Here is a 12,935-nt window from a genome sequence, read left to right on the forward strand (position 1 = left end):
ATTTATAAACCGTGTTATTTGAATATTTAAAAAACTTATTTTGAAAAATTACATTAGTTTATATGCTACCAAAATAAAATAAAATGGAAATAACAAAAATATTTAGTGATAATACTGTATTAACATACATCTACTCAGATGATTACATATCGCTACAGCATTTAATTTTATTTAAATAATTATACACTTACAAGTTTTTTTTTTAAAAAAAGTTATATGTATGAATGTTAGCTATTCAAAAATTATATATTTTGTAAGATCATAAACCATTAGGAAACTTGAAGGCCCCAAAAAAAAAAAAAAAAAAAAAAAAAAAAAAAAAAAAAGCGAAAAAGCCGCCAATGAAACTATGGGCGGCAGCGAGTCGCCCTCTTCGCCGATTCAAAAACCAGATTGCACAGAGAGTTGTCTACTGTTTTGTGTGGCGTCCGGTTATTGTGGATGAGCCAACTACCGCCATTACCAGCGTGACAATGTTAACCCCGCTGTAGAGAAGTGTCCGGAGAGTCGGAGACACAGACCTACCAACTACTCGGACGCCGTCGTTTTGCCCCCGGAAGGCTACTGGGTAATTCTATAAACCATTGATCTCTGCTTGTTAACGTGCTTTTCCGGTTCGCAGTTCCCTCGTTTTTGGTCTATTTGGTCTTTACTCATGGATTCTCCATACTTTGTAGAAATTAGGGTTTTGTTGTGGTTAATTCGTGTTATTTGCGATTCGCAGTATTAGAGAACTTATGGTTAATGCTGATGGTGCTTCTGTTAGTTTCCTTTTCGCTTTCTGTTCTTTACTTTTTCTAGCGTGGTTCGGTGATTTCGGTCTACTTAACCAGTTCTGCTTCGTTGTTTGATTACACAAAGAGGATGGGTCCTTTTTCCTTTTTTTTTTTAGTTCAACGTCGCTAGCTCTCTCTGGAGAATTGATACAGTTGGTTTGCTTCTTGTTTTCGCTATTAATGCTTAATAGTTCTCTTGTTTCCAACATTCTGAATGGACTTTCACCTCCATTGCGGAGTCTGAATAATTATTTATCTCACAGTGGATTGTGGCTCTCAATCTGTTTTTGCTGGAATTGATAGAACTTGGCTCGAAGGTAAACTTGTTTTTATAATATGAGAAGTGAGATTTCCTAGCTAATATACGATGTTTTGTGTCAGAAATGATCCTTCCTTACACAAGCTTGTGATAGGGGCTTGTCTGATGCATTGTTTGTTTAAATAATTAGGCATTGGATTTTTGTTCTAAGATGTTTCATACGATTGTCATCCTCTCTGACCCATCTTTCTGCTTTGGTGTTTTAGGAGAAAAGTACTGTTAAATGTGTCTTTTGGATATTGGCCAAAGAAATATGCCATCTGCCTTCCTTTTCCTGTCGAAGAAGGCGATTGTAAAACAAGTGAACCAAGCTTTATTTTCCCAACATACAGAGATGTACCTGTATAATAGTCTCTGAATAAATGGTGCTATGCTACAATTTATTGAACACTAAAAATGACTTTTTATTATTTCAAACTTATGGACATTTTATTTCATCTTTTGAAACATTAGTGTTCATTTTCAAGTACCAAATATGTCTATGTATACACATATACGAATATAGAGAATCAGAACTGGGAATGTTTTTGTGTGCCAAGTCAAGCACTACTTAGGTCAAACTGTCTGGAATTAGACTTGACTTTAGCTAAAAACATCGTCTGCTTTTTGAGGCTAGACGGCCTAGCCTTGATTGGAAGGCTCTAGTAACTTCAAATGGGTCTTTCTGTCTTTGCATTATTTTACTTTTGTTTCCTAATGTTATACCACATCTTCTATCTTCTTCAACAAACTCATCATGTAGTAAATCAACAAAATCCAAAGTTATGTCTCTTTTCCTTCAAATTTATCTACTATGGTCTCAGCGCGAATATGATCCCCACAAGATAAACGTAAAGCTTTAGATAGTACACGGAAGTGCATACCATGATTCTTCTATCTATCAATAACTGCATACATTGCACAGTGGATGTGAAGAAGTAGACCATTATCTTGCCAATAATGGGTCAAGCTTTTACTGTTCCTTTCCTCACGTGGATTTTGTCGCAGATAGGAAGTCATTCCATTGATGTGTTTCCGTTTTTGTGGCTTTCTTCCTCTCTCTGTTTTGTAATTGTTTTAATAAGTAGCAGTTTCTCACATTCTTGTTTGGAAGGTTATATAACACCTGTTTTTGGTAATAGATGCAAAGACACGTGCACTAACTTAATTGTACTGTTCAATTAATGGTCAGATTGTCACTTATCCTTTTCAAAAATTGGATTCACTTAGCATAGTTAATTTCTAGTGGAGAATCTGGAGACTAAGCTTAAATGAAAAGTGTGCAGTTAATGTGTACAGTTAAAGTTGATGGTTCAAGCTTTCACTAAGACCATGAGAGCAAGTTGATGTTACCAATAAAACTTAAGTGGAATCGGTGATTTCAGGTCTCCGGCTTATTAGGGTCATGGAAAATAAGGCGAAGGAAATAATGGGAAGATGGCAGAGCATGACAGGAGTATGTCTTATCTGGTCAGCAAGAACGAGTTCTTTTGTTTGTCTAGAAAATTGAATTAGATGCTGCAACTTTCTTGGTTTGTATCAACTGATAGCTTGGAAAGGCTCCAAGGGGATTGTCACTTGTACAATTTATTCATGAAGACACCATGGGCGTACCACATGTATATTTGCAGAAGCAGGTCTAAATTTTAGGTTTTGTTTATACTTTGGAAACGTAAAGTGACAAGTGTGGAAGATGAGTTTTGCCTTTGAAGTCCTAGCGCTAATGATTAGTTATCTGAATTTCCTTTCTTTATCCACTATCAATGAGGACTGCATCCTCCCTGCGTTTTTACAGTCCCTTTAGCCTTGTATTTAGAAGTATTGCATAGAATGTTGTAAGATTGTCCCAACATTTTATTGCTACTAGATTTTGTTTTCACTTAATAAGATGTTCCCCCTGTATATGTTCTCATGACAAAAATCCTTATGGAACTCAGTTCAGCAGCTGCTTGTTGCAAGTGAGTACATAACACTATTGTGGTGTTGGTTTACTTGAAGATATTGTGTGCTTAACTAGATACCTAGACATCCTATGAGTATTTTCTTTGTTTCTCTTTTTCTATATTTTCACTACATTTGATTGCTTTGTTAGTTGTTAGTTGCTAATGTCGCTGGAGATTAACTCTGTTTTAAATATTGAATATTGAGTATGCACTAGTGGGTCCTTCATGAAATCTCAATCATCAATGAAACTTTTGCAGGATAAATACTATTAGGTTAAATGGGACTACAGTGAGTACGAGTTATGACCTTTCTCTCAGTGTTTTACTTATACCAAATGTGGTGTGCTAGGTCCTTTGAGGACTTCTAGTATCAATACTTGTATTGTGTACTTCATCTTGAACACTTGAATGCTAGCAAAATTACACCCCATGCTAGATATTTCACTAATCTTTAAAGTTCTAGATAATTTAATAATGTCAGAATTCTAATACATGCATGTACCAGGAGTTGCAAATGAAGAATATTTTCTACATTAACCTATTTAAGCTTCATTGTGTACTTACTCATTGGAACCTAATAGGTGGATCTGGAGATATCGGACATTGGAAGGAGGCAAATTTAGATAGTGCCAAAATGCAAGGTTATGCTGATCATCCAAAACTAAAGCGATCAGTTTTTATCACTGGAACTGCTAAGGAATCTCGTGCTGGACCAGCTATTGGTCTGCTCGACATTGGTGTGAGTGACAGTGCTTACCTTTTTCGAGTTGTGTTGTCTGGCGTACGTAAGGATCAAAGTAAGGTTCCCATCTTCTGTTGTTTTTAAGCCATTGGTGCATGACAACTTTTCTGGCTGCAAACAATAGAAGTATTGATGAGAACAAATATTTGCAATCCAGAGCAACAGAATACTGTAGAAGAAACCTGAAAGTGAAATTGCTGGAGAAAATGAATTTAGAAAGATTTAGGCTTTGTTTGGAACAAGTTCAGACGCATATTTGCAAATTCACGCTCCACTCAACTACACGACGATGTATCCATTAGAAAAAAGATAAAAATTTGATCTCATATAGAATTTTACCTAGATTTGGAACAATATATTATAAGTTTCATCAAATATTTGATGTGCATTACTCTAATTTCGCATTAAATTTCGTATGAGATTTTTTCATCATTTAATAAACACTTTTATCGTCTTTATTTGAACTTGTGTGAACTTGCAAACGAATTTAACAAAGTTTATGAACTTATTCCAAGGATGGCCTTATTGTGGCATAAAATCCAATTCCTCATTACACCTATACAAAATGTATATAAGGTGCCTACACAATGCTTGTCCGTGCAGGTAATTTAAAATGTGAGATCCAGCGTGATGGGAGGGTAAAAGTGCAAGGAGTGGTAACAGATGGAGAAGTTGTTAGAGAGACATCAAATGTGTACCAAATGAATGTGCAGCAACTGTGCCGACCTGGACCATTCACCATTTCTTTCAATCTGCCTGGGCCAGTTGATCCCCGGCTGTTTGCTCCTAAGTTCCGGGCTGATGGAGTCCTGGAAGGGGTAGTAATGAAACACAAAAAACCAAGTGTGGCAGTGAATGGGCGGTGCTGAAATGCATGTAAGCTTGTAATTTATCTTGCCGCCTGCACAACCTTTCTGGCATGAACAATGATTACATGTGGTCTGTTCTGAAATAGCTTTTGTCTGGCATTGCCCAATGTGAATGTGGTTAGTCAATCTTGTAGTCTTGGTATGAATATGAGCTTTTAATATTGGCTGAGTCGAGAGTTTTTTACATCTCTTACTGTCCTGTTTTGGGTCATTATCGATAGAATCAATGGTGAAGTGGATGGTTTCTTGTCAATTGCATCATCTTCTTCATCAATCTCTCCTTATTTTGCAGCCCAACTGTTTATTTCTCCTCCCCCTCAACCCTTCCCACTTATTATGAAGATGGGATTTCTCGAAGTGGTCAAAATGTGGGGAGCATCGACCCCAAGGCAACTGGTTTTTCTTTTCCTTTTGTCCTCTTGCAGAATTGAAATTTGATATCGCACCCTTCCGATTGATTGCACACCCAAAAACAAGTATAGTGTTAGGTTGGTCATGATTCTAATAACGTATGTAAAATGGTTGTGTCTCTTATTAGAGTCAATATTGTATAGGCTTTTGACATTTTGCATATGGAATTTGCTTGAATGACATGTTGGGAGAAAAGTGGTTTGATGCTTCAGAGTTGGTAGATCTATATAATAGGAACGTTTAAAGTTTGTTTATATAATTTTTTTTGAACAAAGATACGAGAGAGAAAGTGTTGTAAACATATATTTTTATAGAATTTGCAATTCATTAGCTCTTGGAATCTACTTTTCTTCCTCAAATTTCATTCATTCTGTGTAGCTCTCACCACAAATTAAAGGTAGTGATAAGTTTTTTACATTTTAATTCGTATGAAGTTTGGTTACATGATATTATATTTTATATCATTTTTGTTAATTATAAAAATTATACTTATGTGTATAAAATTAAATATCTTATAATTAATCAATATTGGAATTGAGTTCATTAAAAGCTCAAACGGTAAATGCCATTTTAGTTTTAGATTTTATTATTTCAGCATCAATTTTTTTATTTTTATTTTGTTTTGTCGATTATGATATTCATCAGAAAGAAGAGAAAATAATAATAATAACACACAGCTTGTTATTTATATTAGCATGTGTTTGATTATTTCTATATCTGCATTTGTAAATCAGTCTTTTGCTTTACTTCTTGACAAAGCCAAAGTTTGGTAGATATAAATGCAAAGAGAGATGGTAGATGCGTTGCACATTAATTAATAATACGCTTTCTGAGGGGTAAAAAAGAAAGTTAAACTTATTCAATCAATGGACGGTAAAAAAAAAAAAAAAAGATTTACTTAATGGTAGTAAAACTCAGTTGTTTTTGGTAGGGAAAGAAACCATTTTATTGATTCCACAGACTCCCTCGGGCTTCCCAATGTTTCTTTTCATCCTTATGTATCCATTCTCTCCCCATTTTGGTCCCCATGAATTCTTCACTATTATGTAATCCACCCCTTTGCTTGTCCCGTATCCAACCGCCGTCACTCCGTGATCAAGATCACTTCCACACCGTCCATCAAAAACTCCCTATAAATTAAGTTTTAAGTTATTAGTTGCAGTGCAAATTAATACCAGTAATTGATTAATTAGTTTAATTAATTACCCCGCTGTAGAATTGGAAGTTCCTCCCCGAAGCTTCAATGGCCACGCTCACTGGCTGTTTTGCAAGTGCCTTCAACATAGCCTCTTCATTATTAGCCGGAACATCATGGTACCCACTAATGGTTACCACTTCCAATTCTTCCTGCAATATTTCCTTTTATTGGAATTTTATGAACATTCTAAAAAAATTTTATTACAAGTATTTAGTGTACCTTGTTTGTTTGGCAAATGCCTTCCTCCATGATGTATGGATAGTCATTTTCCTTGTGAATCCCCCCATTGGCAATGATATAAGAAAATGCATAATCCATTAGCCCTCCATGGCAGCCGTTGTTATATGTTGTATCACAGTCAATTAGTTCTTGCTCAGACAATGACGTTAAATTCCCAGTTACAATTTGGTGTATTCCCTCCACAGCTGCTACAGTAGAGAACGCCCAACAACTACCTGTATTAACACCGTTTAATCCATAATTAACCTTCAACTATTACTTAAAACATATAGCAATATATACTTGTATTGTAGAATAAGGGACAGGTACTACATATAATTCAATAAAAATTATTTTAAAAAATTAGAAGGTGATTACCGCATGAACCCTGGTTCTTAACAGGGGTGACAGCTCCTTTCTTTCTCCAGTCGACTGATTTGGGCAAATCTAAAACACCCTTATAAATGAATTCTTCATCACGAGACTCTTTTCTTGTAGAAACATCCGTCTTGAAGCCGAGATACCTGTCTTTGAACTCATCATGACTCAAATCTGCAAACTCATTTAATGCAAGCCAGTAGCTACTAATCTTCTTATTAGTCTCATCAATATGTTTCAGATTATCCTTAAAAATCTCAAATCTATGCAGCTTCTCCTCTATACTTTCATAAATCTTGCCGTGCTTTGATATCCATGACTCAAAGAGTTCGATGAGCCCATCCATAGAGGTTAAGTCATCTGGAGAGTAGCCTACGATTGAAAAATCATCAGCGAGACCCATATGAGCAAACAGAGATGTGGCTAATGCTGCCATGAATATTAACTTTGAAGCTGAGCCTGAGAAAAAAGCCATTGCCATTGGGGCGTTTTAGGTTTCAAGCGAAAATAGGTGATGAAGGAATGCTGGATGAAAGGAAATGGAAGGAGGGGGTGGTTTATATAGGTTATGTTTTTGTACTGAACATATATAATATATACATATATGTGTGTGTGTGTGTGGTTTGGGTTTCAGTCAACTTTTTCTTTGTTTTTTAGTTTCTGTTGCATACATGAGTTGCTTTCAAGTAAAGGTGTTGGATGATTTCTGAAAACTGTGTCTTTAAGGTTGGATTATTAGGTCATGCTTTAGATTTAAGCATGCGTGCATGATTCTGTCACAATATATTATTTATCTTTTCTTGTATAATTTTAATGTATTTTGTATTCAATATTTCATTAGGTTTTTACTGAATCTATAATTTTATACGTTATTTATTGACTAATATATATATATATATATATTTTTTTTATAGAATTTATAATTTTAATAAATTTTTGTAATCAAATCTACAATAATTTAGTCTCATATTTTATTTTATTTTAAGCAATTAAGCATTTAATGTCTAAAAGTGTATCTAATTAAATGTCATACAAGCACTTCAACAACTAGTACTAAAGGCACGTGGCAACAAATTTTTTATATTAGTATCTTAAAGAACCTATAAAGTTCAAGTAAGTGTCTATTTTGAAGAACTAATTTACAATTTTGTTCCTTTAATTAACTAAAAATATTTTATTTATAAACTTTTTATGTTTGTAATACAAAAATTTTATTTTATAGTTTTTTAGATGTTAAAATAATTTATATTTGTCATGTAATATTCAAATGTGTCAACATGGATATTATTTTGCCATGTACCATGTGACACAATTTTTTTTAACATAATTGTTGGCATGAATGTTTAATTGGTCTAATATAAATAGTGATTTAAATTGTAATCTTACTACTTGAAATTGACATGTTTGAATATATTTAAAATATAAATTTATTATTTTGTTAATGCAATATAAAAATAGTAGTGACTGCATTATAATGAGTAATTCAATAAATTTAAAATTTAATTTATTAATTTGTTGGAAATATTATGCTGATTAAGTTTATTTTTATTATAATCAATTATATATTATAATTTTAATGAAAAACAATATTCTATACGGACTAAATTTTATTAATTGAAATAATCATAATAATTTTAATAATCAATTTGATATTTTTTATTTTTTTTAAAAAAAAGAAAACTCTCTCTTGTAAAGAGTAAATAAGAAAAAATAAATAAATTAGTAACCACCCAGAACTTAAAAGGAAATAAAGTCATAAATTAAATGCGGAAACGAAACAATAGAGTTAAAATTTACATTCTTTACACAATAATTTAGAATGCCCAATAAAGTTATGAAAATGACCATTCTAAAATAACAAACAAAAGTAAAGAAATAAATAAAAGGTAATATGTTGCGCATTCTGGGATGAGCTTCACTATCTTTTAAAGGGAGTCTGGGTAGTGAACTATTCACAACCCTCTTGTTGATCGAGATCTAGGTCTTGGTTCTCTTGATCCAAAATAATTAATGAAATGATGGACTATACTAACCTAGTAAAAATATCACACTACTCACGAATACAGAAACTGAAGGTTGATAAAAATCATAAAAATAACCAATGGAGCTCTTGATTTAAGTAAATTCATTTATCATAAGGAAAAATCATTTATTACATATATTTACTGTTGCGATATTTCCAAAATCGACCTATAGAGATACAATGATTCAAATAATATTTTAATCTCATTTTCAAGTGAGCAATAGTAATAAATTTTCCTTTTTATTTGCCTATTAGTATCGTTGAATGCCCATAGAGATGTCTCACTACGCGTGAACTCATATCCAACATTGTTAATGAACCGCCCGTCTCCATACCCCGTCCGCTATGAGCGCCAAAAATATCATCCCTCAATACCTTATTTGGTATGAGAGTGAATCGAGCCGTCCTCATATCTCGTCCAGTACGAGCGTCAAAAATATCATTCATTGATACTCTGTCCAGTATGAGGATGAATCGGGTTGTCTCCATACCTTGTCCGGTATGAGTGCCAAAAATACCAATTCTCGATACCCCATTCGGTATGAGACAATGTTCACGGTAGGGTTCCCTATGTACCCGATCCGTTCATCATCTCTCAGGATATCCAGTGAGGTTACCATTCATTAATTCACAAGACCAATCAATTTTTCATTTTCATATTAATTACCAATTTTACAAATTAAACGTAAATCATGTAAGACAAGTAATATATATATTAAGAAAGCACAATTGAATCAATTAATCATTCCAGCATATCATCATGTATTTAAAGCTGTAAATTCAACAATCAGTTAAATAGAACAACAAATAAATGACTAACCAGTTTTCGGCTCCATTGATAACTTGTAATTTTTCTTAACATTTTTTAAATTATACAAAATATCACATTACCGATTATTAAGCTTCAATTCTATAACAGAGAATAAGGTGAGAGATTTTTACCCGAATCAGTATCTGAAACACCGAATTTCCTACTGCACTTACTAACGGTTCCCGAATTTTTTTTATTTTTCCTGCGGAAATTAAAACACACTTCACATACTTAAAAATACCCTAAAAAATCTAAAATTGGTGTTAAAAATATTTTTCGATCAATTTTAGAATTCTTGCACGACAGCAGGGTGGCGGTTGCCTCGGCCTTGCTATTTTCGGTCAGTTTTGGCCAATTTTGGCAGGTTTTATACTCATCAATGTGAGAAAATATGTTAATGTGTCTCGGTTGGCAAAAACAAAATCAAAAAATAAAAACTTACTAGCAACGAAAATTTCCAGTGCGGTGGCTCCACCGGCTCACCTTCGCGATTGAGCATTTTTTTCGATCAACCTATAAAAAAATAGAACGGTGAATACAATGATAGAAAATTGCACGAAACGAAAAACGAAAATGGGCTCATCGGAGGCAATTTTGGGTTTTGCCTGTGGCGGTGCCGTCGGGTTTTGCCCGCGAATTTTGCCTCATCCACGGTTCTTTTTGCTCTGATTTGGCCATGAGGGTACTCGAAATCAAATTTCGAGCGGATAAGAGAATTTTTACCTTTTTGGGTGGTCGAAAGTGGCTTTTCCATCACGACGAGCAGCGGTCGGCTCCCTTCTCTGGCGACTCGTTCTTCTTCTCTAGCGAGAGACTGGTGGCTAGGGTTTGGCTTCGGTGTTATGCGAGATATTTATACTTGTTTTGTTTAAATCTGGATCGTTCATCGCGTTTAATCTCGATCGTCCGATCACGTTTAAAGAGGAGATGAATCTGGAACGTTCATCGCGCTTAATTGCGACCGTCCGATTGCACCTGAGGTGTAACGGCCTCAGAAATTTAAATGAAATATATGTATTAAAAATCTCAAATGCGGAAGCGTAATAAAGATTTTGATTAACATCCCTTACACAATAACCAAAACGTACTCAAAACATGAAGGAACAAACTAATTAAAAGAGATACTCGAAATAAAAACTATAAATATAACTATGAAGTCTTTAGGTGTCCCCTTCGCTGTCTTCCTGCGGAACGGGCTCGGGAACAACGTCTTCCTGATCTGAAATGGTTAAATAAGGGATAAGCTATACCAGCCCAGTAAAGACATCATACTATCTCACCGCCACGGAAGTAAATGTGGGTAGAAAACAAAAATGACCAATAAAGCATAATTTATAACGAACTCGTTTATTAATATAAAAATATTTACTGTCCACTTACCTCGGTGAGATCCATGAAAACAACATATGAAAACAATAACCTTATAATATCATGAAATCATACACACTTTATAACATAACACATATCATATCTTTACATTTCAATCATCATAAAATATATTTCCTCTTTTACCAGCCTACTAGTATCCTTGGGGATCCATAGGGGGTCCCCGCTACACGTGAACCATTAACATTTACAACTTGATTCCAAGGCCGTCCCCATACCCCGTCCGGTATGGGCGCCAAAGCCATGAACCTCAATATCTCATCCGGTATGAAGGTGAAACGGGCCATCCCCATACCACGTCCGGTATGGGCGCCAAAACACATAAGGTCTCCATACCCGTCCGGTATGAGAGACCACGTTCCCGGTAGGGTTCCCTACGGACCCGGTCTGTCCACCATCTCCGAGGATATCTAGATAGGCTGTCCACATTTTCCACTTATCAATTCACATAACCTTTTTGTATTTTTCCTTAATCTCAATCATCCAATCATATACAACATGTAAACCAGTAATTGACACCAAATAAGACAATACAGTACCAGGTTTACCATAATACAAACCATAATAAAAGAAACCATAGTTCATGCGTACGAGACCATAACATAATTACATCAAACATCATGCTGCATTTAATATTAGAAATTAGACCAAACAATAACATACCAACACTGTATCAGACTCGGGCCCCATTAGCAACCTAAATCAATTATACATCTATAAAGTCACACAGTGCAGTTTAATTATTTATTTAGCTTTAATACCGTGATAGGAAATAGGGTGAGAGGTCCTTACTTGTTTCGGGGTTTGAATTCGACTCTACAGTACGCCTACAGGCTGTCCCTAATTTCTCTGAATTTTTTCCAGAAAAACTGAAACACACTACCGGTACCTGCACGTGTCCCAAAAAATTTCAAATCAGACCTAGGGCCCCTTTCGGCCAATATTGAAATTTCGGCACAGCAGCTCCGCCGTGCTCCGGCGACGGTGCCGCCGTCTGCGGTGGCGATCTACCTCGGGTTGGCCGTTTTTGGCCAAATTCAGCTAACTTGCATCGATCCCTGCGATAAAACAACCCTAGGACCCTCGGTGGGCCAAAAAATCACGAAAAACTGAAACTTACCGGTGGCGGTGCTCTCGGGTGCGGCAGCTCCTTCGGCGTGAGTCGCGTTTTGATTTTTGGCTCTGATCAACCTGTAGAGAAAAGAACGGTGATCACAGTGGTATAAAATTTGCATCAAACGGAGGCCGGGAAGGGTCTCATCGGAGGTAAAAAACAGAGGAGGGTCGCAGCGGCGGCGCTGGACTTCGGCTGAGTTTTTCGGCCGTTTGGCCAGTGGTTTGGCTCCGGTTTGGCCATAGGCGAACTCAGCATCGAAAAACGAGCGAGGAAGAGAAAATTTATCTCGATCGACGGTCGAAAACTTCCCCGGTGTGGTGGCGAGTGGCGGCGGCCGGCTCCTCCGACGTCTGGTTCTTCTTCTCCAGCGAAGCACTGGCGGCTAGGGTTTTGTGGTCAGGTGTAGGTGGGGTTATTTATACCCTTTGCCTTTTAATCTCAACTGTCCATCAAGATTAAATCTGGACCGTCCGATCGCGATTTAATTGGGATTAAATCTGGACATTCCATCGCGATGCAATCTGGGCCATCTGTGCCTGATTGAATCTGGGTCGTCCGTACGGGTGAATCTGGGTCGTCCGTTCGTACGTTTGATCTGAGTCGTCCGTGCACGCGGAAACGGATCTGGACCGTCCGATCGCATGCACGCGGATCTCCCACGTGGCTCGTCCCCTGGTCAGTGTTTCCTTGCCACACGGCATGTCCTGGTTGGTCAGGGCTGCTAACCGGGGTGCTGACGTGACACAACTTTTCTAAATTGCGTT

General features: G+C 36.1%; 2 protein-coding genes across 6 annotated transcripts; one reads left to right on the plus strand and one right to left on the minus strand.

Moving 5' to 3' along the window:
• Positions 1 to 280: 280 nt before the first annotated feature.
• On the plus strand, positions 281 to 5,369 carry LOC110826052 (HSP20-like chaperones superfamily protein). Of its 5 annotated transcripts, none has more exons than XR_015814530.1 (5): positions 281 to 568; positions 1,040 to 1,093; positions 3,599 to 3,814; positions 4,363 to 5,116; positions 5,167 to 5,369. XR_015814530.1 is itself a non-coding variant. In XM_022056633.2 (3 exons), exons 2-3 carry the CDS (start codon positions 3,652 to 3,654, stop codon positions 4,626 to 4,628), a joined length of 429 nt encoding a protein of 142 aa, XP_021912325.1. In that variant the 5' UTR covers positions 281 to 568; positions 3,599 to 3,651; the 3' UTR covers positions 4,629 to 5,369. The 5 variants fall into 5 exon arrangements, 1 of the variants encoding a protein (XP_021912325.1); XR_015814528.1 differs by lacking the exon at positions 1,040 to 1,093 and adding an exon at positions 2,460 to 2,711; XR_015814527.1 differs by lacking the exon at positions 1,040 to 1,093 and having other exon boundaries at positions 4,363 to 4,635; positions 4,921 to 5,116.
• Positions 5,370 to 5,842: 473 nt separating this feature from the next.
• Positions 5,843 to 7,385, minus strand: LOC110826045 (cysteine protease XCP1-like). Its single transcript, XM_022056625.2, has 4 exons — positions 6,835 to 7,385; positions 6,457 to 6,692; positions 6,246 to 6,386; positions 5,843 to 6,169 (listed from the first exon to the last, which is right to left on the minus strand). Exons 1-4 carry the CDS (start codon positions 7,313 to 7,315, stop codon positions 5,954 to 5,956), a joined length of 1,074 nt encoding a protein of 357 aa, XP_021912317.1. The 5' UTR covers positions 7,316 to 7,385; the 3' UTR covers positions 5,843 to 5,953.
• Positions 7,386 to 12,935: the final 5,550 nt, after the last annotated feature.

The sequence above is a fragment of the Carica papaya genome, chromosome 1, assembly GCF_054855325.1.
Source record: "Carica papaya isolate Zhongbai chromosome 1, ASM5485532v1, whole genome shotgun sequence".
Lineage (NCBI taxonomy): Eukaryota > Viridiplantae > Streptophyta > Magnoliopsida > Brassicales > Caricaceae > Carica > Carica papaya.